The sequence below is a fragment of the Pygocentrus nattereri genome, chromosome 16, assembly GCF_015220715.1.
Source record: "Pygocentrus nattereri isolate fPygNat1 chromosome 16, fPygNat1.pri, whole genome shotgun sequence".
Taxonomy (NCBI): domain Eukaryota; kingdom Metazoa; phylum Chordata; class Actinopteri; order Characiformes; family Serrasalmidae; genus Pygocentrus; species Pygocentrus nattereri.
This window is the reverse complement of record NC_051226.1, coordinates 22029292-22048224: the sequence shown is the minus strand read 5'-3', so window position 1 is coordinate 22048224 and position 18933 is coordinate 22029292. Positions and strand designations below refer to the sequence as shown.

At 40.7% G+C, this 18933-nt stretch overlaps 1 protein-coding gene across 2 annotated transcripts in view; it reads left to right on the top strand.

The window, feature by feature from the left end:
• adamts2 (ADAM metallopeptidase with thrombospondin type 1 motif, 2) overlaps positions 1–18933 on the top strand; it is an 89436-nt gene that overhangs the window by 13253 nt on the left and 57250 nt on the right. For both annotated transcript variants that reach the window (XM_017720282.2, XM_017720281.2), the window contains exon 3: positions 18251–18422. In XM_017720282.2, coding sequence (XP_017575771.2) covers positions 18251–18422 — 172 coding nt within the window. The remainder of the gene's footprint in view (positions 1–18250; positions 18423–18933) is intronic.

The following is an 18933-nucleotide window of genomic DNA, read 5'->3' as shown; positions in this document are numbered from 1 at the left end:
CATTTCTTAGTCTAAAACTTGACAGTGGTGTGACACTATACTATAGAGGTGGCTTTTTGTACAGGCATAATGTCTGCCTGCAGTACAGAGCGTTAGAGCAATCTCATCTATGCACATCTTTAAAACCCCATGTTTAATTGAAAATAGTAAAAAGACAACATGTAAAATGCTGAAACAGCAGTTTTAGTGTTTTATATAGTATATAAAATATTTTGAATTTGATGCCAGTAACATGTTTCAAACCAGTTGGGACAGGGGCAACAAAAGGCATGTAAAGTTGTGTAATGCTTGAAACATGATTGGGTATAAAAAGAGCATCCCAGAGAGGCGGAGTCTTACAGAAGTAATGGGGAGGAGTTAACCACTCTATGAAAGACTACATGAGCAAAAAGTGAATTAAATCAAGAACATTTCTCAGTCTAAAATAACAAAGGACTATAGGATTTCATCATTTACAGTACAACATTTTACTAGAAGATTTAGAGAATCTCGAGAAGTCCCTGCATGCAAGGGACAAGGCCAAAACAATATTGACTAGCTATGATTTTGGGGCCCTTGGGTGGCACTGCATTAAAAACAGACATGATTCTGTAGTGGAAATCACTGCATGGGCTCAGGAACAATCAGTTCATCACTGTATACACAAATGCAACGTAAAAACTCTACCATGCAAAGGAGAAACCATATATAAACAGAATCCAGAAACACCGTCGCCTTCTCTGAGACATATTAGATATACTGCTTACATTTAAGACAATGTCACTGGCCGAGAGACCATTCTTTGCAGCGTAGCTTTCAGTTTGAGCCTTTAGTCAGTTGTGGAGTCGGGAAATTCCGCAGTTTCATCGGAGTGACTGAACCACATTAGAAAATCCCCTCCCACACAATTCAGTCAGAAAGTAAGAACCACACTACATATATAAAGACAAGATCAGGTTGTAAATGAACTGGTAATTATCAGAGCCATAATAACACGTGTTTGTCAAACACATGTGCACTATGTAATACATCTTGCACTTTTGCCTTCTATTCTTATTTATTTTATTCCAGGAAATTAACTTGTTTATTCAATGTTTGAATATGTTTGAATGAGCTTTGAGTAAAGAATTATTTATGAAAAATTGCACCATGCTTTGCTCCTCGGCAGCTATAACTGCTACTTGTAAGGGTTAAATTTTTGCTCTATTAATGTTAATGGTGCTTCACTGCTAGCTCGGGGCTAGGGTGGCTCCGTGCTCTTGTGCCATGCCTCTAATGACTTTTGGCATGAATCTCTGCTTAAAAAAATCAGTTTTGGACCGTCTGCAAAGCTAAGCATTGAGCCCTTGGCGTGCACTCTGTGATGTGTGCAAGTGTGTGTGCATGGCTCTTCAGCAGTGGCGGATGAAAGGGGAGCGTTAGTCAGGTGGGGGTGTTTCCAAAAATCTCCTGGCACCTGTCGCCAGGGAGCCTCTTCGGAGCGCCTTTGATGATGTCATTAACTTTTTCACCACTGACACTCTCTGAAGCGTAGAGCAACGGGGGAGGAAACCTAAAACACATTCAAATAGCCGTCGGAACGAGGTGGCAGGGAATCGGGACTGTTTTCGGTTGTTTCGGTAAGAGGACAAAATTCACTCATTCAGTACAAATATCTGTATGAGCGCTGAATAAAAGGCATTGTGGGAAAACTCCCACAGTGAAGGATGATCGCTAGCTCAGCCTCTGGCTCGGCCTCTACAGGGCATGTTGTGAAACCCCAGCCTGAGGGTCATGTGACGTGGCAGCTGCAGCGAGAGAGAGAGAGACAGGGAGAGGGAGAGTGGGCGAGGGGCCTGCACTGCATCAGTCTCCTGATACCTTGAATACACTCCTCTCCTTCCTGAGGAGGGACGACGGCAGGATTTTAGGGCAACACAAACACATGAGGATCTTAGTAAAAAGAATGGGAGGAGTTCGTCCCCCCCTCCCTCCCTCCCTCACCCTGGACCGAGTGGAGCTCACTCTGGGATGGCCAGTACTGAAATTCCTAAGATTATTATCACAAGAAAGAGACGGCATCCATTTGTCTTGGAAAAAAATGCAGGTGCTTCCTGGTCTCTGAGCACTAGAGTTGCATGATATGAACAAAACAGTTAAATTGCAGTTGTGATTTGCCTTTGCAGTGCAATATATCATTGCTGTAACAGCAAAACCCCCCAAAAAGTAACTTTACAGGAGACAGGAAGAACTTTTCTAAACTTTCAAAGTAAGTTGCTGGGACTTTTCTGTTTGACTGTTTGCTGGAATTCTGGAGGTTTGGGTGCAGAAGTAGCTTCAGCACCCCCAGATTCAGGGCTGCCAAAACTGCAGGGACGAGTGGGCATTCGACCCATCACTTTTCACAGTACTGGGGTGGCGACCCACTACTTTTTGATTCAGTTCAGGACGCTTATATCAGAAAAAATCTCCTCTCTCTTGAAACTGCACAAACTGCTAACTTATAGGCATGAACACTCAATCAAACCCAGTGACAGAATCCATCAAAATCTCCCTCTCAGCCAGGAGGGTGGAAATTTCTGAAAATCTGAAAACTACAGGAGTTTGTGTTGTCATGCAGCTCCTCTCAGCAGTGAAAGGAGCTGCAGGTCACTGATCTGGTAAAAAGTTTAATGTCGACACACTAACTAATGGGCTTGGCCACAGTCTATGTTACTACACAGTGGGAATTTACTAAATGTCAGTTTGAATATTTCCTGCTGCCTTGCCAAAGGAAGGTTGCTTTCACGCCTGTTTGGTGTCTATCAAACCTTTTCTTTGGCTCAGGCTAACTGTGGTGCGTAAAAACTCACTTTTAAGTGAACCCTGGATCGGTTCACTGGTGGTGCTGTATTATCTGTATAACCTGCCCTTTTTCACTTTTTACAGTTTTACTCTTTACACTCTTATTGTTCTTGTATAAAAAGCTAATTGTAATTGTAACTAATTGTATTTCAGTGCTCATTGATCCTTTTTTTTTTCTCTCAGAAACAAGTTTTGCCTCACCGCCTTTGTAAATGTGGTTCCACCCCTGTCGAATTTTCCTAATTGTTTGACTGTAACTGCTAAAAATAATTAGGGTGATGTTTTGGGGTGCTGTTTTCATTATTATTTTATGTTTTATTGATATATTTTCAAAATCTGCGCTGTTTAAATCTGCATTTTTATTACCTCGAGCTAAATTGCCTCCCTCACTCCCCTTAACTGTTGGTTGCCTTGGGAGCATATTGCTAAAACATAAGCAGATATAAGCAAGTGTGTGCAGAGACCCATCATTGAATAATGGTGTACTTTAAACTTGAAATCTATCTATTAATATAATAATGTCCAACCATTTTTTCCCAAGTATTATACCTCCTGTCTGGTACTCATTGCATCTTCAGCATGTAGCTTGACTATGGCCATAATACAATCTGCACAACATATCAGCAATCTGATTTGTTGCTGCTCTGCTCATTTCCACAAAGTTTTTCTAGTACGAGAGCAGTGGGTTGACGTGTTGGCTATGTGTTAATATTGCCTTGTTGTCTCTCACTTTGTTTATTGTATGTTTATTGTAAATTATCAAAGAATAAAAACAAAAATTGCATGACGTCACTGTGTACATGATATATGATGTCAGCAGAACACAAAAGTGGGGATGCAAGTGTTTGTTCCAAGAGCAGTAATATTGTGACACGGTTAAATATTGGCCTGTGTTATTTTAGGCCCATAGGAAAGAAACAATCAAAAAAGAGCTCTCCTTGATATCTCTGCAGTTTGTTCTAGACAACAATAAGATCAGACAGAAAGATAAAGAAGACTTCTGCTTAAGTCTGCTGCTGCTCAGATATTTCTCATGAGAAAAAGTGAGATCTGCTACCACACAGGAAGAATTACACAGCTAACATCACATCACACAATGTGAGCTTGTGCTATTTCAGGATAGATTTGTTAAAGAATTATTTTTTTTCCCCTCAAATATCTAGTCCAGCATTTTCGGCTAATATTGGCCTGATACAGATGCATATAGATAATGTAATAGCCATACAGAACCTATATGGTTGAATATTAAATTCATACATATTGCAGTTGCGTTGCAATATATTAAAAACACATTGGTCCATCAAAATTGTGACATGGTTAAAGACTGGCCTTCATTTAGACTAAAAGTTTACAAATTACATCAGGGATGGATTATTGCCTGGACCATTGGGGCCAATGCCCAGGGGCCTCTGACTGCCAAAGGCTGTGGGGGGTCCTTAGACCACAAGGCTTGAGTTTTACCCAAGTAGTTGGGACAATCCACTGCAGATGTAAATGTTAGATGAACGAATAGCCCTTGAATATGAACAATGACTACATACATAAATAAATGAAGAAGTAGTATCTGCTCTCTGGCCCCTCACGCTTTAGATCATCATAGACTAATGGGTTATTGTCAGTTTTTTGTTGCCATTCACATGATAATGATTCAAATCTTACACACAGTGTAACATGTATTGCATGTTATTAATTAAGGCAAATTTTGTTTACTTTCAAAATATTTCCAGCATGGCTTAAAGTGAAATATTGTCCAGTCTCACTTTGTTCTGTGTTAAGTTTTAAGGCTTCCAAAGACTCCCAGGTACCTTGGAAAAGCATGATTTTCCATGGATTACATTGTCTCATTGTACAGTACTTTGTGCAAAATTACTGAGCACCAATTCTCAGTTCAGTTTGGTTTGAGTTTCTTGCCAAACAAAACCCTACCATGTATGGAAATTCTTAACAGCGAGCGGCTCCCAGCACTATGCATATTAATATGTCATCAAATAAATATCCAAAAACAATGAGATGAAGTTAAGATATAAACATCTGAATAGTCCATCTAAGTTCTTGTTCTTCTGTTACTCTCTCACTATGTCTATGGCACTCCCTCAGATTCTTGTCTCTCTCTCTCTCTTTCTCTCTCTCTCTCTCTCTCTCGCTCCCTCTCTCTATCTTTCTTTCACTCTCTATCATTGGCCCAAGGCCCAGTCTAACAGAATGTGTTATGTTACCGTTTGAAAGTGACATATTGACGCTCTCGTCTGGATTTCCGCTCTAGTAAATTAGCTTAGTCGGGGTGTTAAGAGTCTCTTTGGACTCAAAGACACAAGCAATTTACTCTCCAGGTCCCAAGAGGACGTACAAGAAAGCAGTGGACTGTCACTGCTAAATCTTTTGAACCTCAAAACATGAGGGAATGTCACTCAACACCTCCCACTACAGTTGTTCTTAGCACCCCTTCTGTTTGCCATTCCTTGTCTTCTGTCTCTTGGAACTTGGAGCACGTCTAGAAGTCTGAACGCCTTTTTTTGATGGAAAAAGAGAGAGAAAAAGTTATAAAACTCAGGCAGCTGCTGAGAGGAGGAAAAGATTGTAACATGAGATCATAGCTTTCAGATAACAGTTGAAAGAAAGGAGGACCATCTTCAGGAAAAGTTTTGGCTCAAATGTGAACTTTGTCTAGAAAGTTCTGAGTTCTGAGTGCTGGAGGATGGTGAGTTAGGGTCGGAATCTTAAGGAGTGAAGAATTGAAGGCACTGAGGGAGATAAATGAAAATGAAATGGAGAGGCTGAGTTAGGAGTATCGATGGCGGAGACTGGGTGGAACAGTTCCATCTCTAAGCATGCAGTTTTCCATATAGTCAACCACAGCGGTTTGTCCAGACTTGTGACAGAAACCACTGTGTGTGAGGTCTGACCTGATGATCCACTTTCAGTATGCACGTGCATGTGTGCGTGTACACTAAATGGAACGCAACTTTTATCAATTTCTCACTAAATTTTCCTTCTTCAGGCTTTTTGCTTTTCTTTTTGACCATTCCTCGCTTTTCAAGCACGAATGTAGACATGATTTTAATATTGTCACCATTTTTTCGACAAAAGTTCAATGAAGAGAAATGATGACCATATCCATGTCGCACAACCTGCTAGTGAGACGAGAGCTCCACAAGAGCTGGCCTGAAGGGGTTGTATTGATTAAATTCAGTCTTTGTTTATTTTCCTGGGTTTTAAAAAAAGGCTTGTGTAGAATGAAACATGGACGTAGGTCAGCAGTGATGGCATTTGTTAGTAGTTTTAGTTTTAGTGTATATAATTAAAAAAGGCCCAAAAAGTTATCACACATTGCTGATGTAACATGGTTTAGTTCAACAACTAGTTTGGCAGACAGTTAACAGGCTAACATGCTGCTCCAGCAATATTTAAAGTTAGACTTTAAGTATTTAAGTAATGCTCAAAAATTACAAAAAAAAAGTAACATGCTCAAAAAAATAAAAGGAACACTTAAACAACACAATATAACTCCAAGTAAATCAAACCTCTGTGAAATCAAACTGTCCACTTAGGAAGCAACACTGATTGACAATCAATGTCACAGCTGTTGTGCAAATGGAATAGACAACAGGTGGAAATTATTGGCAATTAGCAAGACACACTCAATAAAGGAGTGGTTCTGCAGGTGGGGACCACAGACCACTTCTCAGTACTGATGCTTTCTGGCTCATGTTTTGGTCACTTTCAATGGCACATCAATGCGAGCTGTGGCAGGAAGGTTTGCTGTGTCTGTCAGCGTAGTGTCCAGAGGCTGGAGGCACTACCAGGAGACAGGCCAGTACACCAGGAGACGTGGAGGAGGCCGTATTAGGGCAACAACCCAGCAGCAGGACCGCAACGTCTGCCTTTGTGCAAGGAGGAACAGGAGGAGCACTGTCGGAGCCCTGCAAAATGACCTCCAGCAGGCCACAAATGTGCATGTGTCTGCACAAACGGTTAGAAACCAACTCCATGAGGATGGTATGAGGGCCCGACGTCCACAGATGGGGGTTGTGCTCACAGCCGAACACCATGCAGGACGCTTGCCATTTGCCAGAGAGCACCAGGATTGGCAAATTCACCACTGGCGCCCTGTGCTCTTCACAGATGAAAGCAGGTTCACACTGAGCCCATGTGACAGACGTGACAGAGTCTGGAGACACCGTGGAGAGCAATCTGCTGCCTGCAACATCCTTCAGCATGACCAGTTTGGCAGTGGGTCAGTAATGGTATGGGGTAGCATTTCTTTGGAGGGCTGCACTCCATGTGCTCACCAGAGGTAGCCTGACTGCCATTAGGTACCGAGATGAATCCGATTGAGCACATCTGGGACATCATGTCTCGCTCCATCCACCAATGCCACATTGCACCACAGACTGTCCAGGAGTTGGCAGATGCTTTAAGTCCAGGTCTGGGAGGAGATCCCTCAGGAGACCATCCGTCACCTCATCAGGAGCATGCCCAGGCGTTGTAGGGAGGTCATACAGGCACGTGGAGGCCACACACAATACCGAGCCTCATTTTGACATGTTTTAAGGACATTACATCAAAGTTGGCCTGTAGTGTGTTTTTCCACTTTCACTTTGTGTGAGACTCCAAATCCAGGCCTCCATTGGTTAATAAATTTGATTTCCATTGATGATTTTTGTGTGATTTTGTTGTCAGCACATTCAACTTTGTACAGAACAAAGTATCCAATGAGAATATTTCATTCATTCAGATCTAGGATGTGTTATTTGAGTGTTCCCTTTATTTTTTGAGCAGTATATATATATATATATATATATATATATGTGTGTGTGTGTGTGTGTGTGTGTGTGTGTGTGTGTGTGTGTTCCCAAAAGTAATCTCTCACCCATTCAAATAATTGAATTCAGGTATTCCAATCACTTCCTTGGCCACAGATGTATAAAACTAAGCTCCTAGGCATGCAGACTGCTTCTACAAACATTAGTGAAAGAATGGGCCTCTCTCAGGAGCTCAGTGAATTCCAGGATGGTACCATGATAGGATGCCGCTTGTGCAACAAGTCCAGTCGTGAAATTTCCTCGCTACTAAATATTCCACAGTTAACTGTAAGTGGTATTATAACAAAGTAGAAGTGATTGGGAATGACAGCAGCTCAGCCACAAAGTGGTAGTCCATGTAAAATGACAGAGCAGGGGCTGCGGAAGCTGAGGCACATAGTGTGCAGAGGTCACCATCTTTCTGCAGCCAGTCGCTGCAGAGCTCCAAACTTCATGTGGCCTTCAAATTAGCTCAGGAACAGCGTGTAGGGAACTTCATGGAATGGGTTTCCATGGCCGAGCAGCTGCATTCAAGCCTTACATCACCAAACGCATTGCAAGGCATCGAATGCAGTGGTGTAAAGCACCACCACTACTCTAGAGCAGATAGAGATGTGTTCTCTGAATTGATGAATCACACTTCTCCGTCTGGCAATCCGATGGAGAAGTTTGGGTTTGCCGTTTGCCAGGAGAACGGTAATTGTCTGATTGTATTGTGCCAAAGTTTGGTGGAGGGGGGATTATGGTGTGGGGTTGTTTTTCAGGAGTTGGGCTTGGCCCCTTAGTTCCATTGAAAGGAACTCTTAATGCTTCAGCACCAAGAGATTTTGGACAATTTCATGTTCCCAACTTTGTGGGAACAGTTTTGGGATGGCCCCTTCCTGTTCCAACATGACTGCGCACCAGTGCACAAAGCAAGGTCCATAAAGGCATGAATGAACGAGTTTAGTGTAGAAGAACTTGACTGACCTGCCCCGAGTCCTGACCTCAATGTATTAGAGCAGAGACTGTGAGCCAGGCCTTCTTGTCCAACATCAGTGTCTGACCTCACAAATGTGTTTCTGGAAGAATGGTCGAAAATTTCCGTAAACACACTCCTAAACCTTTTGGAAAGCCTTCCCAGAAGAGTTGAAGCTGTTATAGCTTCAAAGGGTGGGCTGACATCGTATTAAACCCTATGGATTAAGATTGGGATGGCACTCAAGATCATATGTGTGTGAAGGCAGACGAGTGAATACTTTCGGCAATATAGTGTGTGTGTGTGTGTGTTTGTGTATTTCATGTTGGTAGATGTTGTGTTAGGTTATGAAGATGACCAGAAAATGTATCAGTTGTGGGGGTAGCAAGTATATTGATATTTTATTGTTATTTTGATAAGTTGTCACAATATAGTTTTGTGAGCATATCATGGATATCATCAGTATCTAAAGAACACTGATAAACTGCATGTTTTGATACAAAGTGAGCATAGTTAGGCCTGTTTATTGGATTTAGTACTTTGCAATTTTGTGAAACGTAGGAAAAATGTGTTATTATTATTATTAAAAGTTTTTAAAGTTTTTATATGTGACACTACATTTTGTCTGTTCCAACAATGATTTTCGCCATATCGCCCATCCCGAATTGCAGCCCTTCAAGTATTGGTCCTATCTTCTAGAAATCGCAAGTTCAAAGCCCTGTGATTCCACAGCCATCTATCAGAAAGTATAGTTGGTATCACTCTGTCTGGGTGGGTATATGTTCCCTTATCCCACCCCAATCACTCAGCACAGCGCCAGCTGACGGCAGGTGTCTCTTATTTAACGTAACAGAATTGGCAGCTCTTCATTCTGCTTCAAGCATTTTGAGCTGACGATGTAGCTCATCCCAAAGCTTATCACATTCCCTTTCTCTCTATCTGTTGTTTGGAGAGAGGAATGGGGATTTGTGGAGTGGGTTGTGGCTGTGTTTTGGACAGCCTGATTTGAAGCAGCTGCTTTGGCCCATAGCTCACCATTCTCCAGGCCTAGAGCTAGGGATAAGCCTGCAGAAAGGCCGATAGTACACTGAAGATGGATGCTCTCCACACCTCTATCCGCCGGGCCTGTGTCAACTCAGGCACGCTCATGTTTCTCAAGATCAAGGCCCGTCTTCATCCAGGATTCAGTAATCCTCTAGTAATGTCATTTGATGGAACGCTGACAATATTCACCCAAGCAGTAACATGAACCAAGCCTGGCATGACCCACGTGCAGGCAAAAAAAGAATAGTCTGAGGTTTCACAGTTATTCGCTTTTGACGTCATTCATTTGTTTTATGGTAAGAGCAATAAAACAGTGACATAATTTACAGCCACAAATCACAAGTATATTAGATAATTAAAATATAATAAAACTCATATTGATATGGAAAACACTACAATTATTTCCACATGCTTGGTGTTGAACTTGATATTACTGTAGCTGTAAGATGTGGTTTGAGGAAGACTTGTAATGTAGAAATAGACAAACCAACCCAGAAGAATTCAGTAACTGGCTATGCTTTTCCAGCCAACACAGTAAAACATCAGTGCTATCCAATCAATCCCCACGAGGCCTTAAACAGTTTGTTTTAACGTAGCATTCTTGCTCCGTGCTCTAAATCCCAATCATGGAGAAATATGGAAAAAACGTCCTCATCTGGAATCCAGAGGTCCACAGCAGTATGAAACTGGTCCTTAATATGTTATTTTACCAGAGAGAATGCTTAGCTTAGCTGGATCACCTACACTTCACTATGGCTGAACTGGATTTTAAACCTGCTGAAGCTATCAAGCGCAATGACCTTAACAGCATGAGACAAACGCTATAGTAAATTTTTTAAACGGATCATAAAAATATCCTTGGAAAAACTGTTGTCCTAATAAAAGCAACAGGCTTGTTTCTGCTCCTAGTGAAGATGGACCAAAGAGAATCTAGTCAAAGTCAGCAGGACGTTCCATGCTTGAAGCAAATTGTTGCTATGTTGGTAGTTGCTAAGTCTCCTCGTTGTTACTTAGTGACAAGAAGGGTGTATTGTGATTCCACCTGTGCTTCATTTGGCCAGTCACATCGAGGCCTGGACTGTCCGAGTCAAGACATTGTTGCCTGTCGACCAGATGGAAAAACACCAACTAGTGACACGTGACGACATAATAACTTGTGCCAAGTTGTTGCTGTGGTTACAGTTCCAAATCATCAACACTAATGTCTGGTGTTCAGCAGGTGAAATGTTGTGGAAATATACTTGTGTGTTCGAAAATGACTAAAATTGGCCATGTTCAAAACTTTTATTGGACACTACAGCATTTAGGATATGTTCACACTGCAAGCCTGCAAGCTTGATTGTGATTTACTGCGATTTTCTGTTTGACTGTTAACATTATCTTTCGATGTGGCCTGTATCCAACATTAGTCTGAACAGGCAACAATCCCAAATGAACAATACTCTGCCAGGCAATTCCCACTCCTGATGACCACATGCGTTCAACAGTCTCCAATGATCATTCTGTTGTGCTAATACTGGAATTCACTAAACTTTAATGTTGATGTGAATGTTTATTGGCTGCTGGCTGACAAATCGCAAATCCTCATGAGGGTAATGAGGCAATAGAGGGCCAAGATGTTAATGATGATTTTCTGTATAATCATTGCCTTGTGGGTCATTATTTTGCAACACATAATGTGGAAACCCTTTCCTTAGTTTCTTTTTTTAACATTTGTTTAATTGCTACGCACCTCTGCAGTAGTGCTGAGGTCCACTAGCATGTCTTCCTTATGGAGGTTTATTATTATGTTAGTATCAAGCTAGTGATGAAATATATTCACGTTTTATCGTATCTGTGCCTTAAACATGGATAATTAAATCATAAACATATTGTTTATTCCCATTAAGGTGCAACTGATATAAGTGAGTTGGACTGATGCCAAAAGTCCCCTATATTTTTTATGTCTGACTGTTCGGACAGACATTTTAGATTAAAGACAAAGGCACAAATTGAATAATCTTGCTGGTCGCAAAACAAATGTGTTTCATTTGAGACGTAAACGTTTGCTGCGTTTACACACAGTGTGAGGTATGACTGCAATTTGATTAAAGGTTATTAAACGCTTTTTAGTCTTATGAAGAAAAAATAATAGGTGGACGGGCCACAATTAGCACAGTTTTTTGTATACTACTGCCTGGCCACATTGTTTTATGATTGTTTTGAGTTAAAGGTGTGTTCTAAAATATTTTTTTTTAAATACAAGAAGCCATTTTTTCCCCCACATTTACCACTATTTTAACATTGCTAGTATTAAATATACAAGCTGTGGTATTTAGCTATTTTTCTAAAGACCACAGCCCTGTATCACCATACACATGTGTATAACTCCACTCTTCATCAGTACATACCATGACATACCATGACATACCATGTCTTTTTGAGAATGCTTTCACTAGGTGTATATTAAAAATTGCCCACCTAGATTTATTATTATATACGTACATTATATAAATCCCTGTTTTATCAGTTGGAAGTATCAGGTCAGCTTCATCTTTCAAACAGCGGACCTTAAAGAGCCTAATGTGTTAGGTAAGAGGACTCTTGTCAGGAAAGGACTCAGCACTTTCCCGAGATCTCCATTCTGCAATTCTCCTTCCATATCTCTCGCTCCTCCCCCACTCCACTCCACCTCTCACTCACAGCCCCTTCTCTCCTTCCCTCTGACACTTACTCTCTGTTTCTCTCCTGTCTTCATCTTTCTCAGTGTCCTCGACCTGGGAACTCAAACCAGTCTATGCCGCTGTTAGCGCTTGAAATTCAGACGCATTGTGAGTGGATATTGTGGTTGAAGCAAAGGCACATTTTACACTGCGCCTGCGGTTGTGTGAGCATCAGCGTGTCCATTGGTGTGCCTTTGGATTATGATTTGAAATCATTGTACTTCTTTATCAGAACTTCACTGTAGGTCTATCAGAATTACTGCATTAAACTGACCACAGTTAGTTTGCACAGTTGCTAGCTTTCACGGCCGTATGTTTACATCACTGAGGACAGAATATGAACTGGGTGTGTTTTCATCTGTTGGGTTAAGGCAAATGCAAGTAAATAAGAGAAGGCAGAAACACGTTTACCAAGATACTTAGAGTCTTATGCAAATAACGAAAGTTCCAACTTCTGACTGGTGCATCTTCTGAGGATGGAAGTGAATAATATGCCTTTGTCATTGTATATTTATCAGTGATTTAGCTTTTGATACCTGGGCATTGAGGCAGATTGTTTTTTTGTTTTTTTTGAGCCTGTGCGTGAAAATAAGTAGATGTATGACATAGCCCAAAGAACTTTTGCAAAATCCGACCCCACACCTCTAACTTTCAAATATTTTTTTTATGGCTTTACAGTGTGACTCGCAACAGCGCACACACTATATTTTAGTTTTGTTTATAGGTTTTTTCTCCTGTCACAGCAATGCTGCTACTTTCAGTTTTAACAAAAAAATCATACATAGTGCCATGATGCAATCCTAGTGTTTTGACTTGTTTATTATCCTGTCATAACCTAATGTTGCGATGACCTGATCCCTAAGTTGAGCAGCTCTTTGAGAAGTGACTCACAGAAGCATTTTGAGCCTTCAGCTCAAATGAGGAACGCTCTGCTTCCAGACTTTCGGGTGAAACACCTTGAGGCAGCGTGGAAGGAGCTGCTGACATCACCATTAGAATCTTCAATACAAAGGAAGCTAGATGACATTTCACCAACGCTACAGACTGAGAGATATATACATACATACACACTCACAGACTCACAGTAGCAGGGACAGTTGTTGTGGCTTCCTTGTTAGAGGCAGAGAAAGTGGCAGGTGTCCAGAAGGATAACGATGGGGCAGTCTCTGTGTTGGCTCCGTCTTTACCCAGAGCTGTTCTGTCCATCTTCAACACACACATGCACGTACACACATACCCCCACACAAACAGAGTCAGAGATCCATCTGACTTCTCTCATGCGCTCTCCCCCACCTCAGTGTTGGCAGGAAGTGACTCTTTGACTGAGCGGAGCTTGCTAAATAGCAGTCTCTCTGATAAAGAGGATTTGGACCAGATTCCTGGTGTTTTGGATGGAGCAGCAGGCTCAACTTGTTCTGATGGATAGCCTACATTGTGTTTCTTCATGCTGCTAATGTGCAACAAACGGAACTTTTTACTAATGATCCCATTCTTTCGTGATCTTTTTTATAAGGACTCTGGAAGCCAACAGATGAATATTTTTCCATTAGTCTTTTTTTTAATAGGGCTAGATTTCAGACAGAATTTGCTCCAAGCAGTCCAAATGGAAGAGATTAGCCATCTTAAGCGCTTGTTTTTTATTTTATTTGTGCAATCATTGCAAAAAACCTACTTAGATTATAGGATTTTCAATCGGCTGCTTGACTGCGTGCTGAAAAAAATAGTTATGTGTCATTGCAGTTTACTACTACTACTAACTGCTGTGTTAACATGTGATTGGGGTTATGGTTCGAGTAAAGGACCAGCTAGAAGTATCTCTCCCCCCCCCCCCCCCCCCCCCAACATAATTTCATTGAGTTTTGACACAAAAGATTAAGATACAACAGAAGAAAGCCAAACATATTTCCTGTTCAATAAACAATGTATTATGAAAGAAAATGTTAAAAGCGAGCAGTATGCCATGCTAAGTGTACTGATATACCAGTACTGGTATCACACAATGTATTTTAATTTGATCAGTGAAACATGATAAAACATTTTAAGTTTATAATATCTTGTTAAATTCCATTTGGTGTAACTTTGGAGAGAGAACGGAATATTGCCAAACCAAGTTTTATCAATACATTGGCCTTTAGTTCTGGCCATAAATGTCAAACATTAACTATGCACTAGGGAATTATGGGCAGCTATCCCATATTTTTTATATACATCTGGCAATGTACATACACATACATAAACATTTATAAAATGTGCAACAAGTTGTTTATCAAATATTGATTGGAAATATTGATTAAAATGTCTGTCCAATGCCAGTATTTAGTTTTATGTACATTTCTGTCGATACCGCTGTGATTCTGACATTGTGGTGCATCTTTACAAAATACATCGAAAATAATGCTAATTTCTTTTAGCACCCCTGTGAGATTTAAGGTAAGTTTATTTTTTTAGAGTGAAAGTAGTGTATACAAACATGGTTTTGGTCATTCTAGATTAAGCTTGAATCCAAATTCTGTTATCTTGTTTGGAGCTTACACCTGACATGAGCCTTAGCGTTAGTACCTGACCTTGTATATGGATTATTCTACCAAATCAGTTCACATTTTGGACTTTTAGCTGACTTTTATACAAAAACTACAATCATTTTGCTTTCAAGGACCCTACACATTCTTTTTGAAAAATGTCCTATTTAGCACCAAAAAGGGTTTTTGTATTGTAACAAGATAGTATCATAACAATAGCAGAATCCTTTTTAGTGATATGTAAAACCCTTTCTAAAAAGCGTCTATATAGAACCATCTACAGCACATTCTACATCCGTCTAAAGAACTACTTTCAGCATACAAAGAACGTTGTAATCATGCAAAGGGTTCTTTGGGTGTTCATGGTTCATTTTCTTTACTAAAAAACCCTTGAGGGACTGTTTTTAAGAGATGTATTATGAAAATATGTGATTAAACATTCTGTTTTATCACTACCAAAACAATCATTGCACTTCCAAAACTGTGTGACTTTCATTAAAAAAAATTAATTCACAAATGCGTTTTGATCAAGTTTTTTTTTTAATTAAACATTAAGTTCTAAATCTACATCTATCTATAGCCACACATCAAAAAGGTATTTAAAAATGCTGGCAAAAAAAGAGCAATTTTCTCCAGTTACATTTAGCGGTTAGAGTTTGGGACATCATAGTAGAAGGTACTGGTAGTTGATTTTGTATATATTTAGTTTATATCTATCTCGGTTCATTCCTTGGGTGTAAAATAGATCATAGCATTGCAGTATTTATTATTTTTTTTTATTTTTGTTGTTGGAACTAATTTAAGTAGAATGTTCTATAAAGCAGTTTTCTTTGACTCCGTGAGAAAGAGCCCTGTCATAGAGCTGCTGCTGCTGTTTGCCATTTCTAACAACTGACTGAAACCTGGTTAGGATATGGCTCGTGTTCACAGTCAGTGACATATACAGGATTTCCAGAAGGCATAGGAGATGCTATTTTAGACTCCTCTGGTTCCACCCTTAGTGAATCAAAATGTATCTGGTTCCTAATTATGTTGGTAGTTCATCTAATGTGTAAGGCCTAATGTGTAACTCCTGAAGATCTAACCATGTGACCAACATGCGATAGCTTGGCTTTGCCTAACTAAGTCCGAGGAGAATGATTTTTTTTTTTTTTTTATAAAAATGAACTGAAAATTACAGGCATGCATTTTTTTTAATTCACAGAAATCATCATTAGGCCTTTTTTGAAGGCCTAGAAGGCTGCACATGTAAATTAATCCATTCTGTGGACCTTTTTACTGGCCATTCATCCTTGAATGTCTGCACAATATAAATAACTGCTGAGATTCTCAAATTGATGTACAAATTGATGTTTTTAAATGGAATTACAACATTTTGATCCCAGTGAGCACAAAAAAAATCCATTGATGACTAAAGTAGACTATTTGATAAGAATGCTTCAGCCCTTTACAAACATGCCGCTGTATAGAGGACTTGAGAGCTTTGAATTTGCAAGATTTTCCACAGAATGCAGAAGTGTGTGCCTGGCTTTTCTGTCAGCACTTTCTAGGAAGCTGTGACTGAGTGGGATGGCTACCCCTGGGTATGGCGGTGTCGATTTCTTCCGTAATTAACCCCCCGGGGATGTGGGAGAGAGGGAGGATATAGGGACAGCTTTTTGTGTAATTTGTCCTGGGAGGCTAAGCTAAACATATAGCTCAGCGGACATTGCCAAGGCTCTCAGCTGAGGGGCGGAGCTTAAATCATCACGATTCAAGTGAATTTAACCTGTCAAACAGGATGCTGGAATAGATGCAAGAAGATGTGAGTGGGGCTATGTTTTTAGGTGGAATATGGGGTGGGGCCACAGCCACTTTTCCCTCAGTGCTAGCCAGAAATCAGGGCAAAGCTACTTTTTACTGTTTAGGGCACTATTGCATACGTCTGGACTTCCAGAGAGGTTTCAAGGGCTCTACAGTTTACACCAATGCACTTGTTTCTAGTGATGCGCTCGTTTTTAGTCATTTCTAATGAACACTTTAGATCACTTCATCAGCCCCAAAAATGCTCTGTTGTTAAAAAACAGAGGAATGTTATCTAAAATGAACAGCAAACAGTAAACAAAGCTTTTTAGACTGTCTTTACCATCTGACAAAACATGGCTGTAAAGAAATGGCAGCACTGTAGAGTTTAAAACAAAGACCCTAACACGTGTACTATGTATTGCTTGTTGTATAGAAAATGCTTAGTGTTAACTGTTGTGTGTTACTGCAATACGGACCAAGAATTACATTTGTAGCCAAGTTGGGTTTTTATATTTTCCAAGGTTACACAAACATCTGCAGTAATAAATAAGAAGAATGAAAAGGTCCGCCTCACTTAAGCTTATAATTTGTTTATGTCCCTGGTGAATGCTAACACATTTTGATGAGAAAGTGTAAGGATTCATTAATTAATTTAGTGAATTAAATAATTCCCCAGTATTATAGCACAATATAGCACGATACTAATGAGGCCATGGATTGGTACCCTCATTTGGGCCTATGGCTTATTTGCAACATAAGCGTGGGGGAAAGACCCTGATTTTTTGGTTCCTGCTGTAGGTAAAGTTGTAGGTACCGTGATGGGTCCCGCCTCTCACCTTCGATCGATCAGTCCCGCAACCCCTCCCACCCCCGTTTGCTCTCTCTCTTTCTGCTTATTATGCACACGGTGCCTCAGGCACTGGAGCGCACCCTGTCATTCAAACAGACAACCTTTAACCAGACGTAGTGAGAACTGAACAGGGAACTGTCAAGCGTATCAGCCTGCCAGTGGAGTTCAGTCAGAAGACACATTTTTCGCATTGATCTAGTTTTACACTGGGAATTTCCCATTTCTCTATTTCGCCTCTGATCTCTTTTGACCACTCATTCTGTTAAATTGTGTAAACATAAGGAGGTTACCTTTGGCTCTGGGTACAAAATGGCAGGTTCTTGGGGAATATGAGCGTGCTTCTGTTTTTGGCCACGGCCGGCAGGGTCACTGGGTATTTTTTAATGAGGGCTGCTGTCTCTGCACATGATTTAGGTGGAGACGGAGGATGGATCGATCAAGAGATCAGGTTGCCCGAGGGTTTCTTCTAAAGCCGCTGAAAATATGATATAGTGAGAATACAGAAATAGCTCCTGGAGCCGCTTTGCTTAATGGACTTGACGTGCAAGCTTTTGTACCTGTCCGTGAATGAAATGTTCATTCTTCTCTTTTTACCCTTCTGTTCTCTGTTTGTCTGTCTTGCTTTCTCTCTCTTCCTCTCTCTCTGCTTCCTCTGGTCCTGCTCTCTCTCTCTCTCTCTCTCTCTCTCTCTCTCTCTCTCTCTCTCTCTCTCTCTCTCTCTCTCTCTCTCTCTCTCTTTTTTTTCTTCTCTTTCTCACTCCCTCACTCCCTTGCTCTCACTCTGTCAGGCGGGGATGATCCGCGCAGGTCAGGAGGAGTTCTTTATCGAGCCGCTGGAGAGAGGAGGAGGCGACATGACAGGAGAGGAGGAGGGAGGAGACGGACGACATCACATCCTCTACCGCTCCTCCGCCATAAAGAAGCCGGCCATCAGTCACACGGATGATTTTCCCCCCAGAGGTCAGCACTGCTACTCCTGTACTTGTCCACACAGCAGCCTTCCACTTGCATCCTGATGCCTAGTGCTACACTGACGGATGGAAATCATGTTATTATTGGTTATACCTCCTTAACATGGCTAATAGCTTGATGTAGGCCACTGTATGGAGCTTCTTCCAAACATTTCCTATGTTGGCTAAAGGCCAGTGAATAGCAGCTGAATTCCAGTATCAACCAAGAACAAGAAAACATTTCACTCTCATAACAACAGCTATTCTCAAACACCTACAACGCGTTTTTAAAAGAAGAGGTGATGTAACACTTTTTGGAATGTGTTGTTGGCATCAAATTCAAAATGGGGATATATTTTTCCAAATTCTCCGTTTCAACATTTGATACGTTGTTAAGTATAAATAATTAAGTGTAAATGATTTGCACATCATTGCTTTCTGTTTTTATGTACATGTTTTTTTCACAGCATCACAGCTCTTCTGGAAACGAGGTTGTATATGTATAGTTTTGGGGTAATGGG